This window comes from Lissotriton helveticus, chromosome 2_2 (assembly GCF_964261635.1).
Source record: "Lissotriton helveticus chromosome 2_2, aLisHel1.1, whole genome shotgun sequence".
NCBI lineage: Eukaryota > Metazoa > Chordata > Amphibia > Caudata > Salamandridae > Lissotriton > Lissotriton helveticus.
In genome coordinates this window covers 195,193,069-195,210,671 of record NC_136060.1, presented here as the reverse complement: position 1 = coordinate 195,210,671, position 17,603 = coordinate 195,193,069, and the positions used below count along the sequence as shown (strand labels likewise).

Sequence of the window (17,603 nt, the reverse complement as noted above, 5' to 3'; positions counted from 1 at the left end):
ATTGTCAACACTGCCCCCCCAGTCCCGAAAACGTTAGATCAGTGCAACGAACTTGCAGACTTCTTCCACAACAAAGTCACTCAGATCTATTCTGCTTTTTCGCCAGCAGCCAATAACTCAACAACATTCAATCAGACTTCTCCAACTAACTCCCCCCCCCCAGGACAGCCTACGCTGGACCACTTCTCCCCACTAAACCTGGAGACATTGCAACAATTGGCACGCCAAGTTAAATCTGGCTCCCCCCTTGACCCTGCTCCACCGGAAATACTGCTTCAGGCCAGCCAAGCCATTTTTCCCGTGGTACTAGAGCTCCTCAACTCATCCATATCTTCCTGCACAGTACCCACTGGTTGGAAGACAGCTATGGTACGGGCTCTGTTAAAAAAGCCCACCCTCAACCCAGAAGATCACTCCAGTTACCGCCCAATCTCACTACTTCCCTGGGTAAGTAAGGTGCTGGAGAAGCACATAAATATCCAGCTGACACAATTTCTGGAAAGCCATGCACTCCTTGACCCATCCCAGACAGGTTTCAGGCCCAAACACGGTACCGAAACCGCCTTGCTGGCAGTCACCGAAGAGTCCCGAAGGATACTGGATCAGGGAGGTTCAGTGGCAGTGATCCTCCTTGATCTAAGTGCAGCCTTCGACACTGTCAGCCATGCCACCCTGCTGAACCGTCTGCGCAACATCGGTGTCGGAGGCGATGCTTTAAAATGGCTTGATTCATTCTTGCACAATAGATCCTTCCAGATCTTCGACGGCGACACAATATCAGCCAGTAAACCCTTGAACTGCGGAGTACCGCAGGGCTCTTCACTGAGCCCTGCGCTCTTCAATGTTTACATGAAACCATTGGCTGGGCTCGTCGAACCATCAGGCATAAAAATCGTATCATATGCTGACGATACCCAGCTAGTGGTCTCACTTATTTATTTATTTATTTATTTGCGAGTTTGTAACGCGCTAGGATCACCTCCCGAAGGAGTATCTCCGCGCCTTTGGCAACCTAGAAGCAAATAAACAACCTGTCGCTGTATCTCCATGATTTAGAATAAGAACGTTTTCAGCTGTCTCCTAAAGGCTAGGTGCTCTTTACAGAGTCTCAGGGAAAGTGGAAGGGTATTCCACAACATGGGGCCCGCAATGGAAATGGAATGGACTCAGGAAGGCGCCGGTCACACCTCAGGAAGTCTGATGAACTGCCTAGAGGACATAAAAAAGTGGATGACATGCTCCTCCTTAAAACTGAATGGGGACAAAACCGAGCTCTTGCTCCTAGGCCCCGCATTACCCACGTCACTTACCTCCATGTGGCCTGGATGTTTGGGTACCCCCCCACTCCCAAAGAATGCGTAAAAAGCTTAGGAGTATGGCTGGACAAAAACCTCTCCTTTTCCACCCAGACTACTAAACTATCCGCCATCTGTTTTGGCTTACTTAGAACATTAAGGAAAGTCCTCCCCCTCCTCCCTATGGAAGCCAAACAGGTGGCAGTTCAGGGCCTGATTCAGTCCCGGCTGGACTCAAACAACGCCCTGTATGTGGGGGCCCCTGAGTCATCCATGCGGAAACTACAGGTGGTCCAGAACTGCGCAGCCCGCGTCCTGCTACAGATTCCTAGGACACAGTCCGCAAAACCCGCACTGAGCAGCCTACACTGGCTTCCAGTGAGACAGAGAGTGGCATTTAAGGCACTATGCATTGCCCACCGAGCCTTCTGGAAATCAGGCCCAGTGATCATTAACAATCTGGTCACTCAATACCACCCCAACAGAACCCTACGGTCCACAGAGGCCTTTCTGGCCGTAGTCCCAAGAGTACGGAGAGCCAGGACCGGAGGAAGAATGTTTTCCTTAAATGCTGCTAAGATGTGGAACTCACTCCCACTACAAATCCGGTCCAATCCTAACTTACTCTCATTTCGCAAACAACTGAAAACCCATCTATTTGCCAGGCCCATCTAATTCTCAGTCTTTTCCTACCTCCCCCCAGCTCTGTTCTCCATGCATTAGCGCTTGGACGCCCATCGGGCAGCAATCGCGCTTTACAAATCACAATACAATACAATACAATTACAGAACAAGGATGAACAAGACACCACAATCACTGGCCATTCTCCAGCACTATCAAACCTTACAGTACTTGAAAGAGACCACACTACCTTTCAACCATGATCTAGATTTATCCTGCAGCTAATTAGAGATAATATAGATATTTTTTCGGACAATGTCACCAAAGATTAAAGGTTACTGTACTTGGAAGGAGGTCAATCTAAAAGGGAAATCACTACAAAGGAGAACAAAATATTTCAGACAATAAATAAAATAATGAAAGATACGATTATAAAACACTCGGATAAGGGAGGGAATGTAGTACTTTGGGGAAAAGAACTGTATGAAAAGGAAGCATTACTCCAACTAAATAATTCAGAATGTAACAAAAGGATAACAATAATGGAATATGAAGGAGTATAAGAGAAATTCTATGAAAGGGTGCAATACTGGCATGAGCAAGAGCTTTTAACATGGGACGAACATCAGTTTTTAAAGCAAAAACATCCGGTCATTCCTGTGTTTTATATGATCCCCAAGGTTCATAAAAACTTGAACAATCCACCAGGGAGACCAATAATATCCGCCCAACAGAGCCTATTTGAAAAATGTATCAAAGTACATTGATTTTTACTTGAATCCATTGGTATAAACACTTTCGTCATATCTAAGGGACTCAAGCGATTTTTTGAAGAAAATGTATGATGTTAACAAAGGAAAAAGACATGGTACTTGTGACGCTGGATATATCCACACTGTATAAGAGCATCTGGCACAGGGATGGACTGAAAGCCGACGAACATTTCTTAAGGATGAGACCCATGAGATTTGTTAATCACAATTGTATGATCCTTGAAATGATGGAGTGGTGTCTGACCAAAAATATATTTCTCTTTGTTAAAGATTTATTCCAACAGGAACAGGGTACGGCAATGGGCACCTGCTTCACCACCAGTTGTGGTAAATTACATCTAGGCTGGTAGGAGGAGCAGGTGCCCAGAGGCAGTACACTAGAGCAATGGTCAGACAAGATTCTAATATGGTCTCGAATCATTGATGATGTCTTCGTGCTGTGACAGGGCACGGAGACAGAGGTAGCTCAATTCATCAATGAATTAAATAATAATGACCTGAATATTAATTTTGCTGGACACAGTAGTAAAACATCAATTGAACCTTTAGTTATTAAGGTATGCGTGGAGGGGGAGAAATTGGAGACTACAGTTTTTAGAAAGTCTACAGCTGGAAATACAATTTTACATGCAGGCAGTTCATACCCCACCCCCTTATAAGTATCCCAATTGGTAAATTCTCTAGAGCAAGAAGAGCATGCAGCGCCCCCCTTGGATATGAAAAAATAGAGAATGAAATGAAACATCATTTTAGGGAAAAGGGCTGCCCCATTAGTGTTTTAGAAGCAGCATCTAGGAACGCTAAAAATCTACAAAGAGAGCAGGTCCTGTTCCAACCATCTAAATCAACACAAAGAAAGAAGAATAGGAATCAGAGCAGTTCACACAGATTTATAACAACATATAATACTAACCATAAGAAAATAAGACCGGTTTTAAACATGCATTGGCACTTTATTGTTGATGATGCGATATTGAGACAGGAAGAAAGAAAGAGAAAGGATATTACGTATAGAAAATCAAGATCACTAAGGGACTATCTAGCCAAGAGTGAATAAATGGGGACAGCCCCACAACAAATCTGGCTATGCAAGAAAGCGGGCTTCCAAAGATGTTCCAAATGTAAGGCTTGCCAACATGGGGAAAACCTGTCATCATTAAAAACTGCCTTCAACAAGATAAAGTTAAAGGAAACCTATCATGCAAGTGAAATTTTGTGGTGAACATCTGTAGTGTAGCTCCTATTTTCCCAATAGGCTCTGCGCATTGGAATAGTACCTACAGCAGTAAAGGCCTAGGCCAGACGTTAACTAGGTCTACTACTGTCGATGCTAGACTTAATTTTTGGGTTTGCCAGCTAAGCTCAGAGTTCGCTAGAAACTTTCTCGAATGTTCAAGGAAGGATTAACTTCCCTGATTAGACAAGAAGGGATTTAGTTTCTGACAACCATAGAACATGACAACTTTGCTCTCCCCTAATCAAGAGTCAATCTCGAGAGTCGTGTGAGCACAAGGCAATTATTTTACTCAGTCAGTACGTGCATTCTTAGTCTCATCAGAATGTAGAGAAAAGGAAGAGACGGGCGTGTTCAACAAAAAGGTGTTATTTATTGATCAGTCTCTTTTCTCGTACAAGAGAAATGGATCGATATTATTGCAATACTTATAGTTAAGTAAAGTGCATACATTAGAAGCAATAGTATAAAATAATACTGTAAAAACATTGATATGGTTTCTGAGCCATATGATGTTTAAAATGATTAAAATATATTTACATACACATATACATTTGACTAAACGTACTCAACTGGTGTTTCTAAATACGCCTACCCCGTGTACCTGACCTAAGTCTAATGCGTGGGCGGGAATAGAAAGTTACAGTTTAAGTTAAGTTTGTTTTTGCCAAGTGAATAACTAAAGAATTCTCTGTGAGGGGTTATTCAGTTCTGTACCTGGAATTTAGGATGGATGAGGAATGGTATCTCTTTCTCTGCTCTCGATATTCCAGGCTGCCTGCGAGGGCTGCCCGAAAGCGCCGGTGCTGGGTCTCTCGGCTTGAGATAGCAGCGCGTCTCTCAGCGCGTCAGGAAGGCGGGGCTGCTGCCAGCGGGGTCTGCTTCTGCTCTCGGCTTCGGCAAGTATGGCTGCTCCGTCTTGTCACCACGCGTGTGTTTGCATAGGGCAAGGTCGGCAATATTTATACCTTAAAGGTGCCGAGATTGACGTAAGGATGGACATAGATACGTCAATAAAGATGTCATACGACTTGCTCGTTAGCACATTCTTTACTAAAGTTCTCTGTGAAATCAAAACAATGGCCGCACGGATTTTCCAGGTTGTCATAGGTTTGATTTGTTATGAGAACGTCGTATGCCTTATCAGGGGCTGGAGGAATGTCGCTTGTCTAATTAGATCTCAAGCGTTATGACCTAATCAGATAACACGTTCCTGTGCCGTAGTGTGACTGCGTCAGATAACGGTATCTGCATCATGGGGGGTTTTCTTACCTCATGGGCTGACTGTTAGTTAACTTGATAGTTAGTTTAACCAGAATAGGGTCAGGAATAGGGGGACTGATTCAGAACCTATAGAAATACACGACACCCACTCCACGCTAACTATGGTCATATCTACTAATCTATGCATAGTATAACATAGTACAACATACTATAGAGTATAGTGTATACCTTACCACCCCAAAATACATAAATGCATTTCGAAATTTTCAAATATACAGAAAAATTGCAGTCATATATATTGTATGCACTTAAGCTATGAATTAAATGCAAAAGTAAACACGCATTTTTATGCATTATTGCTAATTTGGTATTTGAAAAATACACATGAAATGGCTCTTAATATGGTTATACAGAAAGGAAGTCCGAGACCATTTCATCACATAATAAAATATTTGTGAACATACCAGCGGGCAGCTAAAGTCTATAAAGTATCTAAAAATAGAAATTTTAGTTCTCTAGGAATAGTTTCTTACTTTAAGCAGAAGATCAGTGTCCCGGGAAAAAAATATGTAGAAAAATATTTTAGGGGCTTGCTGAAAAAATTGCTGTCCGTGAACTGGATGGTAATTGTTCATGTGACTTTATTTTTAAAGTTGAAGGCCGAATTCAAGGAACGCCGTGTGCGAGTTTACTCAAAAGTCTCTATTTCTGTTCCGGAGAGAACATCATATCATTCAGGCTTTCGAAAAAACTGTCAACAGCTTCATGGGAAAGTTCCACTAAGTCGGAAATAGGTGTAACCATGCATTCATGCGCATGATTGTCTGCATTGACATTCTGATTCGCATTGCTGACAGAAGGTCGTACCTGTTCGATGTTGCTTTCATCTTGAACTTCACTACTCTTCAATCGCAGTGGTGAAGATTCCAGGAATGCCGTCATCAGGATTGGCAGCCTTTGAGGGCAGCACAAAGCGTGAACCTTGGTAGGAACCAACAGTGTATCTGCATCCACCGGCGCATCCGATTGTAGCGTCAGACAGGTGTCTAACACGCATTCTTCTCCGCATAGCAGACACCTTAGTACAGGTAAAACACACCTTTGCCACATTGGTCGAAATGATAGAAACCAAGTCATGTTTAGGTCTCTAAGCCGGGAGAGTCCCAGGATTTTTGATATCCGGTCCCGGTATCCAATGGCTAGGATCGTATCTTCCATTGTCGCGAGAGTTTGATCTGTGACATGGGTTGCCATAACGAAAAATAAGGACTAGGAATAGGATTCCTGCAATTAGTCCTAGGATCAGGGGAAGTCCGCCAAAAATCGAATGGACGAAATCTGGAAAAATACCCAGTATGGCTTTGAATGGTGTTAATGCCATCGAAAATACTGTCTTAAATACCTTTGAGACCCCAGTGGTATCAGAAATATTTAAGATTTCGCTTAGGATTTCCGCGAAATGTACGGGGGAATTAGTTGATAATAATGTATGTATCTCTGCAGTCGTCCTTGCGACTTGTAGATCATACGTTTCTTTTGATGACGTGAGCCTTGTAGGCGTCTGAAGAAGCACTGTTTTCATTCTGCTTAAAGTATCTATTCGAATAGAAGTAATTTTCAAACTGGGCCATGCCCTTGCCTCCCTGTCTGGAAAGGAGCTGGGGAATAAAGAACGTCCACAGCACTTGACCTTCGCCGTTGTAGTTACTAGATAAGGAGTCCCGGGCATAAGACTGCAGCATCTGCGGTCTACAATAAGAATGTAACTCCCATTATAGAGTCTTTGAAAGAATGGTTCTATTTCAGTTGCAGGTGCGCCTTGCTGGTGACATGAAAACTTGTATGAATTCCCTTCACAGGCTCCATGCAAACTAATTCCGTTACACAGAAGCGTGCCGCTTAGTGACATAGCACAATTGTTGCCACTAAGAAACACTTTCTGTCCTTTATTACTGACACATGCATGTGAATAGGGCAGGTTCCAAGTTGTTTTAAGGTACCCCTTTCCCAATTTCTCGTACATGCCAGCCTGTATATATTTTTGGCAGTATTGAAACCTGAAGGTTGAGATTGGAATATTTATGATTCCGTGGATTATCCATTCACTGACAGGTCGTTCTGACATTGTCAACGGTAATCTTTCTAGTTTTTCAATGCTCAAGATTGTATAATCAGCACCCTTTTGCGCCATACCGATTTGTCTATCAGTAAGGTTAAAGATTTGGAATAGTGACGTTGTGTTGATTAAACGCCAAGGCACATAGCCTGAACGCAGATTTTGTAACGTCCAGCCAAGCTGTACAATGGAACGCAATTGTGACTGACCATGTTGTAATAACAGTAAGTCTTGCGATAATATATCGATTGCTGACGACACAATGTTGTCCAATGAAAAAATTCTGGAGGACAGAGTCATTAACCCATTGTCCACTACAGAAAGTGATTTTTCCAAATTAATACGGTCAATTTCCCGTATTCTTTCTGCTGTTTCAATTTGAGTAACCTTCCAAGCCTCATTGTATGCTGCATATACAGAGGCTGCTATGAATCGCTTTTGACGCTGTTTGCGTGGTCCCATTATGAAATCACGCAAGTCAGCACCATCAGTAAGTAAAGTTAGGTGTTGCTTAATTTCAGGCAGTGTGGAAGTTTGTAGCCATTGAAGGCATAATTTGCCCACACTGTAGGTTGTTATTATCCCTGGGTGATGTCTTTGGGGATATCTAGGGTCTGGCCTGGTCATTTTGAAACCCTGTGTTTTATTCAGGAATCTATCTTGACAGTGATTTGTATCTGTGGGCCAGATTAACCATTGTTTCCAATCAGGATGTGTTCTGTTTTGGTTAAGTATATGGTTCATGTCTATTTCTTCATCTGTATCAGAGCTATTGCTAAACATTGTTGGCTTTGGAATAGACGGGTTATTTAAATCTTTGATTTTGGCTAAGCCAAGACAGGTGGTTTGTTGAACAGTGTCATTTAAAAATATCATTTGTTCTGGGATCATGCAGGCTCTAAACAAAGCTTCTAAACCCTGTACTTGCCATTCTTTTGTACCCCAAACACTTTTCAAATCAACATTTTTGTCCCAATAATCAAATCCAAAAGTATTCATTTTTTCAAAGAATGAATCTGAATATATCAATTTTGTGTTGGTTATCATAATTTTCATCCCTGTCTTGTTTGACAATTTAAAATAAAATGTTTCAGCATTACTTATGTTAAAACCTGAAAAATATGAATATTTGTCATACACGGTTCTAGAGCTTCCTTTTGGAGGTGTAGCACAATGTTCCCATTGATTATAATTTAAAACATTTCTAGGTTGTGCCGATTTATGCAAAAAATGGTTACCATAATGGTTATAGCAATACATACTATCATAATTTGTAGAACCTTGCAAATAATCATGTTTTGTAAATTTAGCAGACATTACTAAGTCAGACATCATATTGTTGATACTTTCGAAGTCCCAATCATCAGCAAATGAGTTTGGTTTTGCAAAGTCACTCAAAGAGATCTTGATTTGGTGTGGGTATTTCAGGATCTCGACCGGACCATAAATTTCATAGTCAGTGTTGTCCCAGGCTACCCCACCAGGTATCGGATTGGCTGTGAAGTTGGCTGAAGAAAGTTCTGAAGAAAGTTCTCTTTTCTCGACGTGTGAAGATGTGTGTGGTTTGAGGATCAAGTTGATGTTCTGACTTGCTGTGTCCATTTTAGCATATTTTCCCTCAATGAAGCGTCCCAAAGTAAATACCATGATGAGCCAAAGTATGAGGATAAATGCACCAAAACCCACCCAAAATTCAATCCATGGAGAAACCAGATATGTTTCTTTCAGTTGTTTCAAGAGTTCCTTCGCTTTGTCTTTAAAGGATTTTGATGATGGCTGTGTCTTTGATTCACTGAAACCTTCAGAGGAATCATCGAAGTTGATGAAGTAACCAGATGCAGTTCTGTCAATTGTTCCAATTGCTTCAGGATTTTTGTTCCTTGCATTTTCACTTGGTACTTCAGTATAGATTGGTGTGTCTCTGCTAAATGTCTTTATTTGGGTTTTCAGAGGTCTTAGTTCTATTGCATTGTTGCATAGTCCTTGTTGTTCTTCTGTAGGCGTTTCGAATGTGATGAGCCTCTTTGTTAGGACCTCTGTACTGGTAGCAAACCTTGGTGTTCTGCTACTTATTGGGAGTCCACTTGGCCTACTGTTTGTTATCGGCCACATGTTGTGGTTTTACCAGGTCGATGGATACAACTCGGTTCTCCTTTTTTCCAGCAAGTGGCGGTAGTACAACTGATCTTGTCCCGTTGACAGACAAGACAGGAACTGCTTTTCTGTAAGAAGGCCCAAATTCCTTCTTTACCGCGATCTTCTCCCTGACTAGATCCCCGACTTTTGGAATCCAGACAGGTCTTGCTGGGACAGGTGGTGATTCTTCAGTGGTTGTTGGCTGTTGTTTCAACTGTATGTTGCTCAGGTCTTTTCTTGTTTTGTTTAAGTCCTGCAAAATAGCCAAACGGTCTTTGACATCAAAGGTTTTTTCTATTACCACTGAAGTCTGACTATCAAGGTCAGATCAACATCCTAGTTCCGAATAATAATTCGTACGGACTGAATCCCTTCAGAGAATTTCTTGGCAAGTTATTTAGACTATGTTGGACACTTATTAGATGTTTGACCCACCCAGCTCCCGAACCTAATATCCTTTCCATTATAGATTGCTTTCTGCCTTGGTTTTTTCTTTACACCATCCCGTACCCTCAGGAAGGAAGTGAGAAGATTCCCGCTGGACTGTGCTCATTTGGCCATGTTTCCCCCCCAGGCTGGATTGCCTGGGTGAAAACAATGGTCGAACGTAACATGCTCTTAGCGTATATGCCATTTAGACTCGCAAATCTTGTATAATAGTCCGGACGTCAGCCGAGTGCTGGTGATCTACATTATAAGTAGAAACTAGCCTGTATATGTTAATCGCAAGCCATTCTTTTTGCTGGTAATATTATCTGCCTTGATACGACGAGGTATTAAACTGCTTCTCTCCCCACTGCGATCTCGGTTGCAGTTTGGGCAGTTTTTTACAAACATGGTGTAGTGCAGGCTCATGCCTGGCCACCAGTACCGTGATTGTAATTCTTCCAGAGAATCTTTTAATTTAAGGTGTCTGTGACCCTCGCCCATGTGTGCGTCTGCGATTAACAAGTCTCTCCTGTCCATGTTTGGAATCACTCTATCCCCCACTCCAGGGATTCGAGCAAAAGGGACGGAGTTTGCATCGATTATGTATGTGTAATTGAGTGGATAGTTGATCGGTAACGCTGAGCAGTCGCCTTTTGATGACGTTTTCACCGCCAGCAGTGTTTCACCGTCAATGTATTTTAATGTACGCTTTTTTCGATCTACGGGAGCCGATTTAGTGGCTGCCGCTGCGGCTGTTTCAGCCAATGAATTCCCTACAACGTGAACGCCATCACGTTGATGACTCAGTGAGTGAGTCACGTGAGTCTTTGGTAGTTCTTTTTTCAAAAGAGCTACTTGTTCCCAGAGCAGTTTCTGCTTTATTGGTGCATCTGTGTCATCTTTGTAACCGTTCTGAATCCATGTCTGCAAATCCTTGTTATATGCTTTGACGCAGTAATATGAATCTGACACTATAAGCGTCGGGAATTCGCGATCCGCATTATCTAGCGCCATTTTCAAAGCTATTATTTCAGTTTGTAGTTCTGAATTAGTTTCTACTGAGTGTGATTTTGTTAATAGAGGTCTTAGTTTACCTCCGCGCCACACTTCTTTTGTAATCTCACATGTGGGGTTGTATGCATGTTCTCCCCAAACGGAGGGTTGAGCATGTCCGTCTGTATAGATTACACAGGTGTAATGTCGTAGAGGCAGAATGTCGATTGGCAGAGGATACGTCTTTTCATATTTTAGATTCGGTATTTGATTCGAGAAGGCAGGCATAATTACTTCTTCGCCATGAGGGCACTCCCTGACAAACTCTGGTGGCCAGTCTTTTTCAGCTAGAAGGATGTCATAGCCTTTGGAGAGGTTATCCCAAAATAGTCCCCTAATTTTCCTAGTCTTATCTCCCTCTATACGTAATGTTATCTCGTATATCTTGTGGGGCTTGCTAACTCTGGTGTCTGCAGTTTCCACTTGAAGGTATTCATTCGTGTCCACTGTCTCCAGATGATTCATAAGGACTTTGCGAGCTATGCTCACCTCTGCTGCGCTGTCTAGCATTGTCTGAGCCCATTCTCCGTTTTTCAGTTGTGTCCTCAGTATTCTCGGCATTTTTAACTACCTTGATACTGGCTACCTTCTTTTTTGGAAATTGTAATTTCTTTTTCAGTTGAGCAGGTTCCTTGTCTTTGGACTTGGCGTGCTCTTCTGATCGTCCTCTTCTTTCCGATTTCTGCGAGGAATTCTGAAAAGATTGAGAGGGACGTGTATCAATGTCTTGATATCTATCAGGTTTTTTAATATTATCCCTATTTCTAAGGTTATATCTATTCCCAGAGGGGTCACTCTGCGGTGACCTCTGTCTTTGGTTTGGAGATTTCTCTCTTCGCCTCGGAGACCTTCCTCTGGACTGGAATTTCTTTTCTTTAGGATTGGATTGTTTATTTCCATCCCAGTTCTTTTTTGGTGAATTATTATTATTAAAAAATATTTTTTCTGGACTTGTAGTCAGTTGCGGTTTTACTGGTATTCCACCTAGACTATCTCTGCCTAGTTCTTCATAGGATTTTTCTATGATTCTGGCAATTTCAGCTGGTTGGTCTGCTATATCTGTCTCTTTTAACCTCTGGCGGATCGCCACGTTTGCTGCTTCACCTTTTATGTTGGCTAATAATATAGCCGAGACCTGCTTGAAGTCTTTTAGTAATTTCATACCAAGAGTTAAAGCAGGTTCTGGACCGTATTCATCTTGAATTTGTTTTAGCACATCTGGTATTACCGAAATGGATGGCACACCGTGCGTTTTTGTGTAGATGGAAGCAAAGACTGTACCCCAAGTGTCACAGTCCTCAATGTGTGGTGCGATTCCCATTGGGAGACACATAGTCAGAATCCTGTGTTTTTCCAGCGGGGTGGTGTCAGGAAACACCGCCTCTATTTGGGTGATTTTCTGTGCCAACCAGAATGGTATTTGTTCCCGTTTAGCTGGAACTTTACCTAAGCAGGATTGGATGTTCTGTGGTGTAATTTTGTTTGTGTTCCCCTGGTGAGGGGTCAGCTGTGGAAGTTTAATCGCTGGCTGAATTGTTGAAGTCCGCATTACATACTGAACTAATTGTCTATGAATTTTTAGTAGTTGTTTTAGCTGTATTAACAGCTCTGCTGCAGGCATTCTTTCGATGTCTGGATGTGGTGTGTATCCGGCTAAGACCGGCCACGTTGCTCCTGGTCTACCTAAAGGACCGAGCCTTGTAATGTGATTGTTATGTTTTAGGGCGCCATCAAATAAGAGCAAATGCTCTTGGAATTTGAGTGGTACTTCCACCTCCTCAAAAGGAGTGTACGTTTCAGGAGGTTCCTCTACTTTGTAATAGTGGAAGTACTTTGTTACAGCATTTGCTGCTGGAAAATGTATCCATGAATAGTATACCTCTGTCTGCCGATATTCGTGTGCCTCGATTACGAATATGACTGTGCCACCTCTAGGTGTCAGTCCATTTTCTATAAGTTTTAAGGTTATAGATCTCCTTTAAATGACCGGAATGAGTATTATATCCGCGTCTGCTGCTTGCATGGTAGCATCAGCATCTGCGAGTTCAGTTGCTAATCTAACTGCCTCTCTTTCATCATCACTCTCTGCCATTTTACCGACAGAATGGTATTATGTTTGTTTGCAGATCAGGTTTCTTTATGGAAACAGAGATTAGATGCACAATATTTTGGAACTGTTTATCCTTCAACGTTGACTTGACCAAGAACCATACATAGGAGTTCCCTCCTGCGAGGTTTTGGAGGATATAACCTTTCACCCACTCCAGACGTCTTTGGAGTATTTGGGAAAAGGGGTCTGAGTGAGAAAGCACGACTGAGTTACTCTAAATGTCTTACGTTAGTTTTATCGCCCTTTCCAAACGCGTTGGGCGCCATGTAGTGTAGCTCCTATTTTCCCAATAGGCTCTGCGCATTGGAATAGTACCTACAGCAGTAAAGGCCTAGGCCAGACGTTAACTAGGTCTACTACTGTCGATGCTAGACTTAATTTTTGGGTTTGCCAGCTAAGCTCAGAGTTCGCTAGAAACTTTCTCGAATGTTCAAGGAAGGATTAACTTCCCTGATTAGACAAGAAGGGATTTAGTTTCTGACAACCATAGAACATGACAACTTTGCTCTCCCCTAATCAAGAGTCAATCTCGAGAGTCGTGTGAGCACAAGGCAATTATTTTACTCAGTCAGTACGTGCATTCTTAGTCTCATCAGAATGTAGAGAAAAGGAAGAGACGGGCGTGTTCAACAAAAAGGTGTTATTTATTGATCAGTCTCTTTTCTCGTACAAGAGAAATGGATCGATATTATTGCAATACTTATAGTTAAGTAAAGTGCATACATTAGAAGCAATAGTATAAAATAATACTGTAAAAACATTGATATGGTTTCTGAGCCATATGATGTTTAAAATGATTAAAATATATTTACATACACATATACATTTAACTAAACGTACTCAACTGGTGTTTCTAAATACGCCTACCCCGTGTACCTGACCTAAGTCTAATGCGTGGGCGGGAATAGAAAGTTACAGTTTAAGTTAAGTTTGTTTTTGCCAAGTGAATAACTAAAGAATTCTCTGTGAGGGGTTATTCAGTTCTGTACCTGGAATTTAGGATGGATGAGGAATGGTATCTCTTTCTCTGCTCTCGATATTCCAGGCTGCCTGCGAGGGCTGCCCGAAAGCGCCGGTGCTGGGTCTCTCGGCTTGAGATAGCAGCGCGTCTCTCAGCGCGTCAGGAAGGCGGGGCTGCTGCCAGCGGGGTCTGCTTCTGCTCTCGGCTTCGGCAAGTATGGCTGCTCCGTCTTGTCACCACGCGTGTGTTTGCATAGGGCAAGGTCGGCAATATTTATACCTTAAAGGTGCCGAGATTGACGTAAGGATGGACATAGATACGTCAATAAAGATGTCATACGACTTGCTCGTTAGCACATTCTTTACTAAAGTTCTCTGTGAAATCAAAACAATGGCCGCACGGATTTTCCAGGTTGTCATAGGTTTGATTTGTTATGAGAACGTCGTATGCCCTATCAGGGGCTGGAGGAATGTCGCTTGTCTAATTAGATCTCAAGCGTTATGACCTAATCAGATAACACGTTCCTGTGCCGTAGTGTGACTGCGTCAGATAACGGTATCTGCATCATGGGGGTTTTTCTTACCTCATGGGCTGACTGTTAGTTAACTTGATAGTTAGTTTAACCAGAATAGGGTCAGGAATAGGGGGACTGATTCAGTACCTATAGAAATACACGACACATCTTAAGATGCCCATGTATGAAAATGTATGTGGGCAGTACCACACTTCCAGTTAACAAAAGGATACTGCAGCACAGGAGAGCTATTGTTAATAAGGACAGAAGCTATCCTATAGCTAGGCACTTTGAAAAAGAACACCAAAGTGATCCAGTAACCATGACATACAGTTGCCTGGCACAAATGCACAAGAAGAGAAAGGGAACTGAGGGAATTAGAAACCTTTTTCATCCTCGAATTAGATACTAATGAACTTAACAGTTTCAATCTGGATGAAAAGTTATATACATGCCTATACTGAATAGAATTTAAGAAGACTTCGCAATGCAACATTCGTCAGTAGGAGCGACAGGAAGGAAGTTAGAATAATGAATAAAACAAATATCTTTTATATTATGTGTAATACTACATGAGGAATAATGAGCACTAGCACTTTCATAAATATATAAAAAAGGAAATATAGAGCACTTTATCAGACATGGCAATGTCCATTATAATAATTCATGTTTACAAAATAAGAGAGAATACATATATCTCTATTTGTATAGGAAGTATATATATATTTTTTTTCTCTGAAAAGGAAGAGGAAAGAAAAGGGAACTTTCCGTTAAAAGAAAGAATTGCTGTATACTTTAAAAGCATAGTTTTCACATTATAAGCACTGGCGTTTTATATAAGAGTAAAGCTCTAGCACTTTAAAAATTGTTGAAAATAGAAACAATTGTTTGCACAATATCGTCAAGGGTAGTAGATTGCACGTCGAATGGAACCCGGGAAACTGTGCCAACCAGAGCACAGCAATTCACATCCGAATCCGATGGCAGAAATAAAAATCTAACAATGGAGTTGATGCACATGCGCACTTTCACCGAAAGGAGGAGTCACCTACCTTGTGACTGGAAAAGACTTCTTCGAACAAAAACAAAGTGCAAACATCCGGATCCAACACTAGATGGCAGGCTATGGACAGCATGTGATCTACAGCTCACATGCCTTGAAAGAAAAAAAAACACACATATATATATATATATATATATATATATATACACACACACGCACACACATATATACACACACATATATATATATATCCGCTGCGCTTGTGTTTCAAACACGGATACGGACCTGAAATTCCAGTTTGTTTCATTGTTTATTGCTGTGCCGCCATAACGTTTCGGCTCGGATATATAAATATGTATATATTTTTTTTTAAACACAGGACTTCACCGCCGTCGCTCCTCCTGAGTCCCGGGTGCTTCAATCCAGCGGTGGTGAGCCGCATTACATTTAGAGAACTATCAGCGTATTTTCTCCGATGTCGAATGATGAAAGCACACTGGTATCCGTTACAAAGTGCTTTATTGCAGACCCCTCCACCCACCAACAGCCATAAGGTGAAACGCGTCTGTTGGGGGGTTGAGGGGTTTGCAATAAAGCACTTTGCAACGGATACCAGTGTGCTTTCCTCATTCTACGTCGGAGAAAATACGCTGATAGATCTCTAAATACATATATATATATATGTGTATATATACACACACACACACGTTTTTCCCCTATATTAATCTACTTTCTACCTCTCTGTGAGAAAGGTTGTAACTGGTGTATTTTAACAAACGTTTAGTATTTCGTACACCAGAATTCTTCAGCTGTAACGTACAGGCCGGTTAGTATGGGATACTACAAGTTGCAGAGTATAAAATTCTGAGAGAAACATGCACTACACTGAAAAAAATGCAAGTGAACATTTAGCACTTTAGCTATATATGTACAATGTAAATGCTTGGACAGTACAATACCCTAGTAAATATGTATAACTAATGCACATGCAAATTGCCTGTTTTTCCCTCGACATGGGCATAGCATGCACCTTGAAAAACAGCTCACAGCACGCCCTTTTGTAGTGTCACCATTATTTTACACTGACCTCCGATTCCGTTCCACTTCTTAGCCTTGTAATTGCTTTCACAGGCGTGGAGGGGGGTTCACCGTTCTCACAGTCTCTGCTCTCAGACATCAACCTTTTCTGTTCCTTACTTTTGCTCTCCACTTTTGTTACTCTGAACCTGAAAAACAAAAAGGATCCTTCACCTATTCCATTTTTCATACGATAACAATACTAATAACCATAGATACTGAAAAATATGAACAGAAACAAATATTGAAACGTGTTATGAGAAGTATGTTCTAAAATAATCAAATTAATTCCTGGCAATTTGTTAGTAGGAAGAAAATGTTAATAAGCTAAAACAGTAGTTTTGTGTCTGGCATCTATTATAGGTTCAGATCATACTTCCAATTTCACCATGTACTTGTGGGATTGGAAAGGTATTGTGTTTTTAGGTCGAACGAAGCATGCAGTAGTCGAATATGCTGTGGAAGCCTCGCCTACTCTCCTCCCATATTTTTTGTTGGCTGGTGTCATTGTCCTTGGTAAATGCTGGCTTCTGATTGATTATGAGGCTTGTTAGTCCCTCCTCGTTACTGCCTTGTCGCTCTTAGGGAGAGGTGTGGCGCCGCGGCCAGGGCGACTGACGCTGGAATCTGGGGATCAGGGTTCGATCCCCGGCTCCGGCGGCAGGTTAGCCCAGCACCATGCGACTCTGGGCAATAGCTTGCTTAATCTTCCCGACGGCCCCCAGCGCCTAGAGACCCTTACGGGTGATTGTGCGCTTTACAAATGTGGATTATTATTATTTTATTATTATTTTGTTACTTCCCATGAGGACTGGATCTTTTACTTGAGGTGTTACACTCTCCTTCATAAGTCGGGAAGCACTTTTTTTTTTAATGGTCTTCCCATTTCCACCCACGACATCTCAGCAGGCACTCTGGTTTTATTAGTGTATGTATTTAAATTATAGTGCGTCCGCTTTAACTATAGCGGCCGCGATTAATTATTCATTTACTTAACGATGGCCGCTTTCCTAATGTATTTATCAAAATTATAGCACGTCCGTTTTAATTATAGCG

The 17,603-nt window shown here is 41.8% G+C and overlaps 1 protein-coding gene across 2 annotated transcripts in view; it reads right to left on the bottom strand.

Annotated features, from left to right (window-relative positions):
* RELL1 (RELT like 1) overlaps nt 1-17,603 on the bottom strand; it is a 161,266-nt gene that overhangs the window by 36,862 nt on the left and 106,801 nt on the right. For both annotated transcript variants that reach the window (XM_078678354.1, XM_078678355.1), the window contains exon 6: nt 16,558-16,696. In XM_078678354.1, coding sequence (XP_078534480.1) covers nt 16,558-16,696 — 139 coding nt within the window. The remainder of the gene's footprint in view (nt 1-16,557; nt 16,697-17,603) is intronic.